This window comes from Antechinus flavipes, chromosome 3 (assembly GCF_016432865.1).
Source record: "Antechinus flavipes isolate AdamAnt ecotype Samford, QLD, Australia chromosome 3, AdamAnt_v2, whole genome shotgun sequence".
NCBI classification, from domain to species: Eukaryota; Metazoa; Chordata; class Mammalia; order Dasyuromorphia; family Dasyuridae; genus Antechinus; species Antechinus flavipes.
In genome coordinates this window covers 330,320,494-330,336,308 of record NC_067400.1, presented here as the reverse complement: position 1 = coordinate 330,336,308, position 15,815 = coordinate 330,320,494, and the positions used below count along the sequence as shown (strand labels likewise).

The following is a 15,815-nucleotide window of genomic DNA, read 5'->3' as shown; positions in this document are numbered from 1 at the left end:
CCGCGCTTTCTCTCACTATCCACTTCATTACAAGCCTCTGAATCAATGCTTGACTGAAAAAAACCCACAAATAGTTACCAAGAGAAGCCATCCTTGAGATCCGCCAAGAAAGGTCTGTCTTTACTGGAGGGCTGGGGCGGTTTTAGATCGGGCGCAGGCGGCGGGCAGCAGCAGTGAGAGCACGGGAGCAGACTGGAGAGGGGGTGGAGAGTGATCGCAGCCGTCTCTGCGGGGAGAGCTTCGCTACAGGTTTGGAACCTGCAGCAAGTCAGCAGCCCAGCAGAGAAGCTAAAAACACCGGGGCTGAAGAATACAACCCCAAACAGCTGGAGTCTCTCAGGACCTGGCTGCCCCCCCCTTTCCCCCCCTCAGTGACTCAGCACGCTATGGGATCTCAGAGCGCAGGCGCAGCACAGTCCTGCTAGTGCCTCACTGCTGCCCCCTGCAGTCTGTAGAGGAAGCTCGATAACACACCCAGCCCCCCCCCCCAAAGAAAGACTCCAGTTTTTTCTGTTTTTCTTTGGTAGTTTGTCTCTGATTAATAGACAGAATGAGCAAGAAGCTGAAGAGGACTTTAACCCTTGACAGCTTCTACACAGATAGAGAGCAGACTCTAAATCCTGAGGAGACTAAAAACAGGCAGTCCCCAGGTGATTCCCCAAAGGAGGAGATCATCTGTTCCTCAGCACAGATGAACCTCATAGAAGTGATTAAAAAGGCTCTCACAAGGGAGCTAGAAGAAAAATGGGGAAAGCAGAGTGAGGCTTGGGAAAAGGAGAGGGAGGCTTGGCAAAAGAGCCTGGAGAAAGTTAAAGAGAGAGTGGATAAAGAAGTAAAATCCTTGAAAAATAGGATTAGTGAACTGGAAACAGAAAACAGCTCTCTAAAAAACAAAATTGGCGAAATGGAAAAAAATTCCACAGAACAAAAGAACTCAATTGGACAATTAGAGAAAGATTTTAAAAAAGTGAGTGAAGAGAATACTTCACTGAAAATCAGAATTGAACAAGTGGAATTGAATGACTCGAGGAGACAAGAAGAATCAGTCAAGCAAATCCAAAAAAATCAAACAATGGAGAAAAATGTGAAATACCTTCTAGGGAAGACAACAGACCTGGAAAACAGATCCAGGAGAGACAATCTGAGAATCATTGGACTCCCAGAAAAACATGATGAAAAAAAGAGCCTGGACACTGTCTTCCAGGAAATTATCAAAGAGAACTGCCCAGAAGTCATAGGAACAGAGGAAAAAATAAACATTGAAAGGATTCATCGATCACCCACTGAAAGGGATCCTAAAATCAAAACACCAAGGAATATAGTGGCCAAATGCCAGAACCCTCAGATGAAAGAAAAAATATTGCAAGCGGCTAGAAAAACCCAATTCAAGTATCAAGGAGCCACAATAAGGATCACCCAGGATCTGGCAGCATCCACATTAAAAGATCGAAGGGCCTGGAATATGATATTCCGAAAGGCTAAGGAACTTGGTATGCAACCAAAAATAACTTACCCAGCGAGAATGAGCATCTTTTTCCAGGGAAGAAGATGGACATTCAACGAAGTAAGCGAATTTCATCTATTTCTGATGAAAAAACCAGAACTTAACAAAAAGTTTGATCTACAAATATAGAACTCAAGAGAAATCTAAAAAGGTAAAGATTAATCTTGGGAACTATATTTTGACTATATAGATGTATAAAGAATACATGTATACCTTGTTCTAGAAATTGATGTGGAAAGGACATTGTACCAGAAAAAGGGTAAAGTGGGGGTAGTACATCTCATGAAGAGGCATAGGAAACCTATTATATCTGAGAGAAAGAATGGAGGGGGATGAATATAGTGGGTATCTTACTGCCTTCAGAATTGGCTTTAAGTGAAAAATCTTAAGACATATTCAATCTATGGTGAAACTTCTCCCATCTCATTGAAAAGTGAGAAGGGAAAAGTGGAAAGGGAAGGAATAAGCTAAGCGGAAGGGAATACGGGAACTGGGAGGGAAAGGGGTAAGATAGGGGGAGGAACTCTAAGGCAGGGGGAGGGACACTAAAAAGGGAGGGCTGTGAGAAGCAAGGGTGCTCACAAGCTTAATACTTGGAAGGGGGGAAAGGGGAAAGAAGGGAGGAAAGCATAAACCGGGGTTAACAAGATGGCAAGTAATACAGAATTGGTCATTCTAACCATAAACGTGAACGGGGTAAACTCCCCCATAAAGAGGAAGCGGTTAGCAGAATGGATTAAAAGCCAGAATCCTACAATATGTTGTTTACAGGAAACACACCTGAAGCGGGGAGATACATGCAGGTTAAAGGTAAAAGGTTGGAGCAAAATCTACTATGCTTCAGGTGAAGTCAAAAAAGCAGGGGTAGCCATCCTGATCTCAGATCAAGCTAAAGCAAAAATTGACCTAATTAAAAGAGATAAGGAAGGACACTATATCTTGCTAAAGGGTAGCATGGATAATGAAGCACTATCTATATTAAACATATATGCACCAAGTGGGGTAGCATCTAAATTCTTAAAAGAGAAACTAAGAGAGCTGCAAGAAGAAATAGACAGTAAAACTATAATAGTGGGAGATCTTAACCTTGCACTCTCAGAATTAGATAAATCAAACCACAAAATAAATAAGAAAGAAGTCAAAGAGGTAAATAGAATACTAGAAAAGTTAGATATGATAGATCTCTGGAGAAAATGTAATGGAGACAGAAAGGAATACACTTTCTTTTCAGCAGTTCATGGAACCTATACAAAAATTGACCATATATTAGGACATAAAAACCTCAAACTCAAATGTAGTAAGGCAGAAATAGTAAATGCATCCTTTTCAGACCACGATGCAATGAAAATTACATTCAACAAAAAAGCAGGGGGAAGTAGACCAAAAAATAATTGGAAACTAAATAATCTCATACTAAAGAATGATTGGGTGAAACAGCAAATCATAGACATAATTAATAACTTCACCCAAGAAAACGATAATAATGAGACATCATACCAAAATGTATGGGATGCAGCCAAAGCGGTAATAAGGGGAAATTTCATATCTCTAGAGGCCTATTTGTATAAAATAGAGAAAGAGAAGGTCAATGAATTGGGTTTGCAATTAAAAATGCTAGAAAAGGAACAAATTAAAAACCCCCAGTCAAACACTAAACTTGAAATTCTAAAAGTAAAAGGTGAGATCAATAAAATTGAAAGTAAAAAAACTATTGAATTGATTAATAAAACTAAGAGTTGGTTCTATGAAAAAACCAACAAAATAGACAAACCCTTAGTAAATCTGATTAAAAAAAGGAAAGAGGAAAATCAAATTGTTAGTCTTAAAAATGAAAAGGGAGAACTCACCACTAACGAAGAGGAAATTAGAGCAATAATTAGGAGTTACTTTGCCCAACTTTATGCCAATAAATTCGACAACTTAAATGAAATAGAAAAATACCTCCAAAAATACAGCTTGCCCAAACTAACAGAGGAAGAAGTAAATATCCTAAACAGTCCCATCTCAGAAAAAGAAATAGAACAAACTATCAATCAACTCCCTAAGAAAAAATCCCCAGGACCAGATGGATTTACATGTGAATTCTACCAAACATTTAAAGAACAATTAACTCCAATGTTATATAAACTATTTGAAAAAATAGGGATTGAAGGAGTCCTACCAAACTCCTTTTATGACACAGATATGGTACTGATACCTAAACCAGGTAGGCTGAAAACAGAGAAAGAAAATTATAGACCAATCTCCCTAATGAATATTGATGCTAAAATCTTAAATAAAATATTAGCAAAAAGATTACAGAAAATTGTCACCAGGATAATACACTATGACCAAGTAGGATTTATACCAGGAATGCAGGGCTGGTTCAATATTAGGAAAACTATTAGCATAATTGACTATATCAATAACCAAACAAACAAAAACCACATGATCATCTCAATAGATGCAGAAAAAGCATTTGATAAAATCCAACATCCATTCCTAATAAAAACACTTGAGAGCATAGGAATAAATGGACTTTTCCTTAAAATAGTCAGGAGCATATATTTAAAACCATCAGTAAGCATCATATGCAATGGGGAAAAACTGGAACCTTTCCCAGTAAGATCTGGAGTGAAGCAAGGTTGCCCACTATCACCATTATTATTTAATATCGTATTAGAAACACTAGCCTCGGCAATAAGAGTCGAGAAAGATATAAAAGGAATTAGAGTAGGCAATGAGGAAACCAAACTATCACTCTTTGCAGATGATATGATGGTATACCTAGAGAACCCCAGAGATTCTACCAAAAAGCTATTGGAAATAATTCATAATTTTAGCAAAGTAGCTGGCTACAAAATAAATCCCCATAAATCCTCAGCATTTTTATACATCACCAACAAAACCCAACAGCAAGAGATACAAAGAGAAATTCCATTCAGAATAACTGTTGATACCATAAAATATTTGGGAATCTATCTACCAAAGGAAAGTCAGGAATTATATGAGCAAAATTATAAAAAAGTCTCCACACAAATAAAGTCAGACTTAAATAATTGGAAAAATATTAAGTGCTCTTGGATCGGCCGAGCGAACATAATAAAGATGACAATACTCCCTAAACTAATCTATTTATTTAGTGCTATACCAATCAGACTTCCAAGAAAATATTTTATTGATCTAGAAAAAATAACAACAAAATTCATATGGAACAATAAAAAGTCGAGAATCTCAAGGGAATTAATGAAAAAAAAATCAAATGAAGGTGGCCTAGCTGTACCTGATCTAAAATTATATTATAAAGCAGCAGTCACCAAAACCATTTGGTATTGGCTAAGAAATAGATTAGTGGATCAGTGGAAAAGGCTAGGCTCACAAGACAGAATAGTCAATTATAGCAATCTAGTGTTTGACACACCCAAAGCCCCTAACTTCTGGGAAAAGAATTCATTATTTGATAAAAACTGCTGGGATAATTGGAAATTAGTATGGCAGAAATTAGGCATGGACCCACACTTAACACCATATACCAAGATAAGATCAAAATGGGTCTATGACCTAGGCATAAAGAACGAGACTATAAATAAATTAGAGGAACATAGAATAGTTTATCTCTCAGACTTGTGGAGGAGAAAAAAATTTGTGACCAAAGATGAACTAGAAACCATTACTGATCACAGAATAGAAAATTTCAATTACATCAAATTAAAAAGCTTTTGTACAAATAAAACTAATGCAAACAAGATTAGAAGGGAAGCAACAACCTGGGAAAACATTTTCACAGTTAAAGGTTCTGATAAAGGCCTCATTTCCAAAATATATAGAGAACTGACTCAAATTTATAAGAAATCAAGCCATTCTCCAATTGATAAATGGTCAAAGGATATGAACAGACAATTTTCAGAGGATGAGATTGAAACTATTACCACTCATATGAAAGAGTGTTCCAAATCATTATTGATCAGGGAAATGCAAATTAAGACAACTCTGAGATACCACTACACACCTGTCAGATTGGCTAAGATGACAGGAAAAAATAATGATGAATGTTGGAGGGGATGCGGGAAAACTGGGACACTAATGCATTGTTGGTGGAGTTGTGAACGAATCCAACCATTCTGGAAAGCAATCTGGAATTATGCCCAAAAAATTATCAAATTGTGCATACCCTTTGATCCAGCAGTGTTTCTATTGGGCTTATATCCCAAAGAAATACTAAAGAAGGGAAAGGGACCTGTATGTGCCAAAAAGTTTGTAGCAGCCCTGTTTGTAGTGGCTAGAAACTGGAAAATGAATGGATGCCCATCAATTGGAGAATGGCTGGGTAAATTGTGGTATATGAATGTTATGGAATATTATTGTTCTGTAAGAAATGACCAGCAGGATGAATACAGAGAGGACTGGCGAGACTTACATGAACTGATGCTAAGTGAAATGAGCAGAACCAGGAGATCATTATACACTTCGACAACGATATTGTATGAGGACATATTTTGATGGAAGTGGATTTCTTTGACAAAGAGACCTGAGTTTCAATTGATAAATGACGGACAAAAGCAGCTACACCCAAAGAAAGAACACTGGGAAACGAATGTAAACTATCTGCATTTTTGTTTTTCTTCCCGGATTATTTATACCTTCTGAATCCAATTCTCCCTACGCAACAAGAGAACGGTTCGGTTCTGCAAACATATATTGTATCTAGGATATACTGCAACATATCCAACATATAAAGGACTGCTTGCCATCTAGGGGAGGGGGTGGAGGGAGGGAGGGGGAAAAAATCGGAACAGAAACGAGTGTCAATATAATGTAATTATTAAATAAAAAAATTAAAAAAAAAACAATGGAAATGATAGAGATAAGAATCCTGTAGAAAGTACCACACTGCTGGATCTCAACTTGGCTGGATTGAAGTTTTGGATCCTTAGGAGAGAGGTCTTAGAAGAAGCAGAATAGCCCATTGAATCCAGTGACTGTATAGGAATTATACAAGGGAAAAAACTTCATTTTAAAATGTGCAATAAAAATGAGCAAAATAAGAATATAAAATTCATGAGGTATCAAAAATGAAAATCTACACACAAAGAAATAGTTTCCAATATTAAAAATATAAGTTAATTTAACTTTAAAAAAGCCATTTATATTCCAGTGAATTTACTGCTTTAAACTTTGCGCATGTCATCAAAATATATGTATTTATATCCTTTCTTCCTTCTTCCCTTCCTCTCTTCTTCCCTCCCTCCCTCTCTTCTTCCTTACTTCCTTCTTTCTTTTGTCACTCTCTGTCCCGTCTGTCCCTGTCTGTCTCTGTTCTATAGTTGTTCTTTGTTTCTGTCTGTCTCTATTTATGTCTCTGTCTTTTTTTTCTCTGTCTCGCTGTCTTTGTTTCTCTCTTGACTGGATTTGTGGAAAATATTCCAGCTTGTTGAATTGAAGTATTGCTTTCCTTAAAAAAAAATATCTATGCTTCTTTTAGTGGACATTTCATTAACAGAATTTAAATCATATTGATGTTACTGTTCTTAGCAAATGGTAATTGCTTCTTAGTAGAGGGTTAAGGAATATCAAAAGATTCTCGTTTGGTATCAAATCCTCCCTCTCTACCACTTACTACCAGATCTATACATAACATATTTAAAACAGAATGGCTTTATTCTCTTGTGGTACATCCTAATGAAGTTTAGTTTTTATCTAGTGCTTCTTTTTTATTTTTCTAATCTTTCTTCTTTACCCTAGCAGGAGGCAGCATAGTCTGTTGGAGAGTATAGAAATGTGATTCTGCTATAGGCTTTTTTTGGTGCTACTTCTTCCTTATAAGCACACCAAGGTCTCAAGCCTGAATCATTTGAATAGGATTCTCCTCACGAGTGAAGAGAATGATAACTGGATGACTTTGTGTGCGAGGGAAAAGTTTATTCTAGAAATGTGAAGAGGAGACCTACTTCTTTCCTACTTAAAGAGATGAATACCCAATTCTAGGCTCTCTGGTGGAGAAAAAGAATAGACTTTAAAAGGCAAACATAACGGGGAAAACTGACTCCCTAACATGTCTATCTTCCAAAATTTCTTTTATTTATTCATGTGTCTTTCCCTAAAGAGAGCATGGATCCAGGTATCCTCTCTGGATCAATAAAGAAGAAGAATTTTTTCTCTTAAAAGTTCTACAGCCAACTCCATTTCCCACATGGGCATTCAGCATCCAATCATTCTCTCTACTAAAAAGGGGAATTTTATGTAAATGATCTAAGTTTGAGACCTAGGTTACATTCCATAAAATAAGAACAGTCCTAGTTCTACCTACCTTACAAAATTTTAGAGTAGGAATCAAGTATCTTGAAAAAAAAAGATATACTATGTAAATGTATGGTTTTATTATTTTAGCCTATCTCATTAAAGTGTAAAAAGATTTGGATACAGATCTAACCCAGTGCTATTGAATAACAGAAACTGCCCTGAAAAATTCCACCAATACCAGGATAGCATTTAAGCAGGAAAAATGCTAGAAACAATATTGTTATACCTTAAACTAGAAGAAGTATGGATGGATATCTTGCAAAGAAAGCTATGTAGAAAAGAATGCAAAATGAAAATAATATTGACATACATTAATGATATACTTGAGAAAGATATAATAAGAAAGAAACAGTTGGGCTTTCACAAACAATATTCTACAGCAGACTACATCATTACAGGGATGATATTGATTAAAAAGTACAGAAAATAAGGGTCCCACTATGCTCATTATTTGTTAACTAAAAAAGTATTTGAGGAGAGTAAAATGCTGGCCTGAAGGCTCTCCTCCAAGAGAGATATCATTGATCCATCAAAGTGTTCAAGTATGTTTTGGAGATATTCTGGGTCAAATCCCTCTTCATTTACATATGAGAAGCATATATAAGATCCAGAGATTAGTGAAAATAATGCTACTAGGGAGCACCAGAAGAAGAGCTTCACTTTGATTCCTTGCCTCTTAATTCAATGTTCTTTTCATTTTTATCACAATGCTTTCTTCCTTCTTTCCTTCCTTCCTTCCTTTCTCTGTGTACACTCTCTGTTTCTGTCTTTATCTCTCTGTCTCTCTCTTTGTCTTGCTGTTTCTGTCTCTGAGTCTCTGTTTCTCTGTCTCTTTCTCTGTGTGTCTCTGTCTCTGTCTCTATTGCTCTGTCTCTGTCTCTCTTTGTGTCTCTGTCTCTGTCTCTCGACTGGATCTGTAAAAAATTTTCTAACTTATTGATTAATGTGTATACATTATTTTAAAAAAAATATCATTGTAGTCAATACTCTCTCTTTGTCTTGCTGTCTCTGTCTCTGTCTGAGTCTCTGTTTCTCTGTCTCTTTCTCTCTGTGTCTCTGTTTCTGTCTCTATTGCTCTGTCTCTGTCTCTCTCTATGTCTCTGTCTCTCTCTGTGTCTCTGTCTCTGTCTCTGTCTCTCGACTGGATCTGTAAAAAATATTCCAGCTTATTGATTAATGTGTATACATTATTTTAAAAGAAAATATCATTGCAGTCAATACTATTTTTCTTGCTATGCAATGAATATAATCTAGGATATTTGGGGGTGTTAGTGATTAGTTATTATTATACATGTGCAAGCAATATATTAATAATTGTATTACAATATATTATAATTATGTATAATTATAATTATACACATGTATATACATACATGCATTAGTAGATGGACCTGTGGATAGAGCACTGGACTTGGAAATAGGAGAATTCATCTTCATGAGTTCAAATCTGGCCTCAGATATTTATTAGCAATGTGTTCCTGAGCAAGTAAGTCACTTAAGCCGATTTGCCTCATCAATTCCTCATCTATTAAATGAGCTGGAAAAGAAAATGGCAAATTATTCCAATATCTTTGCCAAGAAAACTCCAAATGAGTCATGAAGAGTGGATTTGACTGAAAAACAATTAAACAACAAAAATATGCATAGATATATATGCTTATATTTCTTAGAAACACTAGTGATTTCAGAAATTTTTCACCCCCAAACTTAACACAATAAAATTTTCTATTATTAAAGTTCATATTTTAGTAAGCAATTATACTTTATTTCAAAGATAGGGAAATTAGGTTAACATATCTAAGATTATCATATTTATCATGATTTCTATTACTTTAATAAAAGGCTAGCAGCAACTTCTGTAGTCCAATGACTTTTGTTTTACCTATTGAGATTTGTTTTGGAAAATATAATCATCATGCAAATTATTTTTTCTGCCATTTTTCTGTATGTGCTTGTGAATAATGCCATGAGCTGAGCTTATAACCACTATATTATGCATTTTCATTAACATGACATATTCTTTTGTAGATGACATAGTTTCTTTCTTTATGATTATGCTGCTTTTTATCTAAAATACCATTATTTTATCCCTTCTGATTTTTATATCAATATAGTCTATATAAATCATTATTAGAAAAAGTTTTTTTTCCCCTTCTGATTCATTTTGTTAAAATAGATCAATATCAACAACCAGGAACTTTGGGAAGAAATGCTCAGCTCCAAAGGATTAACAGGTAAGGAACTTACCAAAAAACTTATAAGTTTATTTTTTCTAATATATGTACTTAAACATTTTTAATATTTTATATCCTTCCCAAAAAATTTAGTGCTTATATTTGAAGCATTACTTGTTGGGCTTAGTATGTGCCATTTAATATTCTCTCAAACCTCATAAGAATAGGTTACTTATTTAACATATGATTCAGTTGTTTTTCAGTTGTGTCTTATCCTTGTGACCATTTTCGTAGTTTTTTAGCAGAGATATGTGCTGTAACACCTAGCTACCTATGACATATGATTGGCTAGGGATTAATCAACTATTTAATCAGCCAAGAAATGAATTCACTTCAATACTTGGATTGACTTTTAAAAAAATTATTCTAAATTCTCTATTTTAATTAGCCTACTATTGTGATTACTATAAGGATTTACTAAAATATTGAAGTACTCTCTACTCCCTGTAAAGTTAAGAATTGAGTTGTTTAAGTTAGCCATATTTAATGCTTAATAAAGAGATATTTCTGGGTATGATAGAGCAGAACTGCAATTCCTGCTACATACAAGTACAAAGATGTTAGATTTCTTGAACTTATGAAAGTTCCAAGCTACAGTGAGCTAAGCCTGCATTAAAATTTGACCCCTCCAGAAGACAGGGTGCTGGAACTAGGTAACCTATGGAAGGGCAAACTGGACCAGACAGGAACACATCAAGGCTCATAACACAATCAGAATATGAGCCAATCATAGTGGGAGCAGGTCATTGAGGAGCCCCTACATATCTAACCTGGATGAGATAGGGACACCTAATCTTCAAAAAAAAAATAGAGTTATCATGTGAATAATTAATTTTCAGAGGATTATTGTACAATAATATTTACATAATATCAAGATCAGACTTAATTTGATCTCTATTAATGATTGGTGGGACCTTAACAATAGAAAAAGAAGCATTAATCACAATAAGCCAGGATGACTTAATCAAGAATAGGTCATACCAGACTAATCTCATTTACTTTTTTGACAGGATTACTATAAATATAATTTTGTCTGGGGATATTTTTCATATATGCATCTATGGGTGCATATATAGCATGCGTTTAAAAAAAAACCACCTTTATTGTTAGCAGAACACTTGGCAACATTTCTCAGTTTTGATTGTAGAAAAGATAAAAAGATGTGGGCTAGGCAACAATGAATTTAGATGAATTTGGTAATTTGGAACTGGAATAGTTGAAAGATTGGACCTAAAATGTTTTTATTGTCATTAATGTTATTTTGGAAAGTAGTCTATACTACAATACATATGGTTCTGTGATTGTTTCTGCACCTCATTTTCAACAATAACTTGCATATTTGGCATATTTATCAAATTTTGATGACACAGAATAGAGATGTTGGGAATGGAGACTGGAGAGGAGAAGGGATGAAGGAAACAATTTTAAAGCAATTACTATGTGTCAAATGTGTCACTGAGAATCGGACATGACTGAACAACTGAACAATAGCTATATGTCAAGCACAGTTCTGAGTGCTTTACAGATATTATCTCATGTTATTATAACAAATCTGGGAGTAAGTACTATTAAGATGTCCATTTTACAGTTTTTTAAACTAATCTTTATAGTTTGTAGTTTTTACAGTTTTTGAACAGACCACAAATAGTTTTTATTACTTTATTCAAAACCTTTTCTTGTTTGTGTTTATGTAATAATATTAGTTATCATTTCTATAATTCTTCAAGGTTTCTAAAGTGCTTCTTATATGTTAAATCATTTGATTTTTACAGTAACTTGTGAGATAAGTACTTTTCTTACTCTCATTTTAGGGATGAGGAAACAGGTTCAGAGAGGTAAAATAATTTGCCCAAGGTCACATAGCAAGAGTCTAAGGCAGGACTTGAATTTTGGTCTTTCTGATTCCAAGTCCCGTCCTCTATTCACACAGTTGACTTATGATTTGTGGTTTTTTGAAGGTTATCAAATTTATGATAAAGATTAGTTTAAAAAAATTTGTTCAATATCTTAAATTTTAAATTAATGAGAGAAATCTGTATTTTTATTGTTGTTCATATGAAATTTGGAATCTATAAATCGATATTCATCTATATATACATATCTCTTTGTATGTACATATATAATCACTAAATACCTTTTAATAAGTTAATTAAAATACATCTACCTTTATGTAATTTTATAATTATATATTATATAAAGTATATAATTTCCTTATATTGCTGCTGACATTCCATGTTGTTGTCTGTTTATGATCTTTTGGCTATATTTTACTATATAGTGGTTGATGTCTACCAAAACTGGTGTGGACCTTGCAAACCTGTGGTCAGTCTTTTCAGGAAAATAAAACTTGAAGTTGGAGATGACCTTCACTTTGCCACGGTAAGATTGTATCTTGGGAAAAGTAAGATTACAATGTAAGAAAAATAAAAAATAATGAAGGATATGAAGTGTAAAAAGGAGGCCTTTGCTCATGTAACTAAGTTAAAAAATTTTATTTTCAAATTGATATTCATTCTATTGGAAGAGGAGTTTCTTCCATCAAAATTCCATATGCTATGAAAGCCCATATCTAGATTCTCCCTTTAGTTACTGGGATGCTCTGCACTTGCCTAATCTTAAAGGGATTTTCTCCATTGAACAGGCGACATGTATTTATAGTGTCTCATACACTATATAGTCTCAGGTGAACATATAAATTCTTTAAGTGCTTGCAAAAGCCAGACTATACCACAACACATACTAGCATTTTTGCTAGAATAGCTTAAGATTTTGTATAATATTTCATTAAAAAAAAGACATTCACTTGGATCCTTACTTTTATTCTTTAATTTGATATTATCTGTAAGGGGCAATGGGAATAAACTGACTGATGAGGGTTTAGGTCCCAGACATTTACAATTCAGTTCAGAAATATGAAATTTTCCTAGTGAGTAGGAGAAAGACTTTCAAAACAAAGGAAAGGAAATTTGAACAATGGAAGATTATTCTACATACACCAGAAAACCCAAGACAGAATGAAACAATGTGTTTTAAAGAGCAATAAAGCTCAGGATGCAGATCAGGGCAATCAATCCTGCAAATCTGAGCTTATCTATAAATTAAAAAAAAGAAAAGATGGACTTCTAGTAATAAAGATTCATCTGGATCATTCTTAAAAAGAAAACCAGATCAGAAGAAATTATTTGCTTCCTGAACACCACAGACAGCAGAAATGCAGGAAAAGTAAATCAATGTAGCAGCCAGGGACAGAAATAACAGAGTAACAGCAGAGTAACATCCTTATTTCTAAATCAATCCAAGGAGACAAGAGTAAAGGTGGAAGTAACAGTGGAAGGGGACTGTGGAGAATTATGTGACACCTTACCTCTAGCTAAATCAATGTTGTTGGTGTGTGTGTGTGTATGAGTATATGACAAAAAGGGAGAACACATGAAAAGAGCAAGGATATCAAGGATATAGAAGGGAGTGTGTTATGTATCAGGCCAAATTAAGTTCTAGCAATGAGAAGACAATCTCTCTGGTCTCTCAGGAAGAGAAGAGTATGAAGAGAAGTGAAGAAGATGGATCAAGGATATAGCAAGGGGACAATGATGAAAGAACTTGTTTTGATTGAGGGAAGGGAGTTCCACTGATGAATGCTCCTATAAGTGGAGAGAGATGTTCTGTGAAGGGACATGACACCAGATATACATTGTTCTGGGTACTGCTTGAGGGCTTTTGTACTTGAAAAGACTATTTTACTACTTTGCTAGGAAGGGAGCATTTGGGGCAATTGGCACCCGAGGGAGTGGAAGGCATGGACTGGGGTGGGAGGGTGAGATTTTGAGGCAAATGGGGAAAAAAGATAATGAGGAGAAGGGTATAAATCTTATTAAACATAGAAATTGTCACTGTTCTGTGAGTAAGCCAAAAAGAAAAATGGAATCCACAAGGAAAGCTCTATAAGGGAGTGGTAGAAACTGCCTAGAGGGAGAGACTAAAATAGATACCTGGGAAATTCTGTGAGGATTACATAAAACAGAAGACAAGATAATTATAGGGGTCATAAACCAAAGAATGAAAATCTAGAATAAACAGGGAAGATTTGTTTATAAAAAGAGTAGAGGAAATCCTCTTTGGAAAAGAGCACAAAAATGAAATTTTAATAACTAATGAAAAGAAAATTTGAAAGGGAGGAAAGGAAGAGGGAATCTTCATGACTAACCAAGAAGAAAAAAAGAGGGAAAGAACGAAATAATTAGATAAATTAGATAAAAAATGGGACAAAAAAACCCAATGATAGATAAATAGATAAATTAGATAAAAAATGGGACAGGGAAAAAACAAACAAACAAACAATGAGCTAAACTCCAAAGAGAAAAAGGTGCCAAAAGGAAGAGGAGACTAGGAAAGGAGCCAATGACAATTAGGGTCCCCTCTAAAAAGGATTAAGCTTGGAGGGGATGTGGGAAAATTGGGACACTGATACATTGTTGGTGAAATTGTGAATGCATCCAACCATTCTGGAGAGCAATTTGGAACTATGTTCAAAAAGTTATTAAATTGTGCATACCCTTTGATCCAACAGTGTTACTACTGGGCTTATATCCAAAGAGATCTTAGAGAAGGGAAAGGAATCCATATGTGCAAAAATGTTTGTGGCAGCCCTTTTTGTAGTGGCTAGAAACTGGAAATTGAATGGATGCCCATCAATTGGAGAATGGCTGAATAAATCGTGGTATATGAATGTTATGAATATTATTGTTCTGTAAAAAATGACCAGCAGGATGATTTCAGAAAGTCCTGGAGAGACTTACATGAATTGATGCTAAGTGAAATGAGCAGAACGAGGAGATCATAATATATTTGAACAACAATAATATATGATGATCAATTCTGATGGACATGGTTCTCTTCAACAATGAGATGAACCAAATAAGTTCAAATTGCTCAGTAGTGAAGAGAACCAGTTACACCCAGAGAAAGAACTATAGGAAATGAGTGTGGACCACAACATAGCATTTCCACTCCTTCTGTTATTGCCCACTTGCATTTTTGTTTTTATTCTCAGGTTATTTTTACTTTATTTCTAAATCCAATTTTTCTTGTGTAGTAAGATAACTGTATAAATATGTATACATATTGTATTTAACATATACTTTAACACATTTAACATGTATTGGTCTACCTGCCATCTAGGGGAGGGAGTGGGGGAGAAGGAGGGGAAAAGTTGGAACAGAAGATTTTGCAAGGGTCAATGCCGAAAAATTACCCATGCATATGTATTGTAAATAAAAAGCTAAAATACAAATGATAAAAGAATGTTAGAAATAAATAAATGGAAACATTATAAAAAAGGATTAAGCTAAAGTAATTGAAGAGATAGGATAGTACTGTGTTTCTAGAAGAGAGAAAATCATAACTCAAAAATATCCAATAAAATGAAAAAGGTTATAGATTGGGTAAGAAAACAAAACCTTTTAAACATGTTTAAAAACAAAGACCTGTACAAAGTAAAAGTGAGAGGATGAAAAGAATTTGCAATGTTTCAATTAAAACCAAAAATCAATCATGTTATTTCACAAAGCAAAAACATTCAAAAATAAAAAAGATAAAACAGCAAGCTTAACTAGACAAAAAGCCAATAAACTTACATAAGTGCTAAGTGCTTTTGCATCCAAATTCATAAAACAAATATTACATGATCTACAAGAAACAAAGACAGCAACATAATCATTACAAGAGACTTGGTTATCCTTCTTTCAGTTTTGGATAAGTCTAACTAAAAGATTAAAAATGAAAATGTGAAGCTGAACAAA

The 15,815-nt window shown here is 34.6% G+C and overlaps 1 protein-coding gene across 1 annotated transcript in view; it reads left to right on the top strand.

Moving 5' to 3' along the window:
- Window positions 1-15,815, top strand: part of NME9 (NME/NM23 family member 9) — a 44,954-nt gene that overhangs the window by 11,834 nt on the left and 17,305 nt on the right. The window contains exons 2-3 of the mRNA XM_051985615.1: window positions 9,960-10,017; window positions 12,296-12,396. Of these exons, the coding sequence (XP_051841575.1) occupies window positions 9,960-10,017; window positions 12,296-12,396 (159 nt within the window). The remainder of the gene's footprint in view (window positions 1-9,959; window positions 10,018-12,295; window positions 12,397-15,815) is intronic.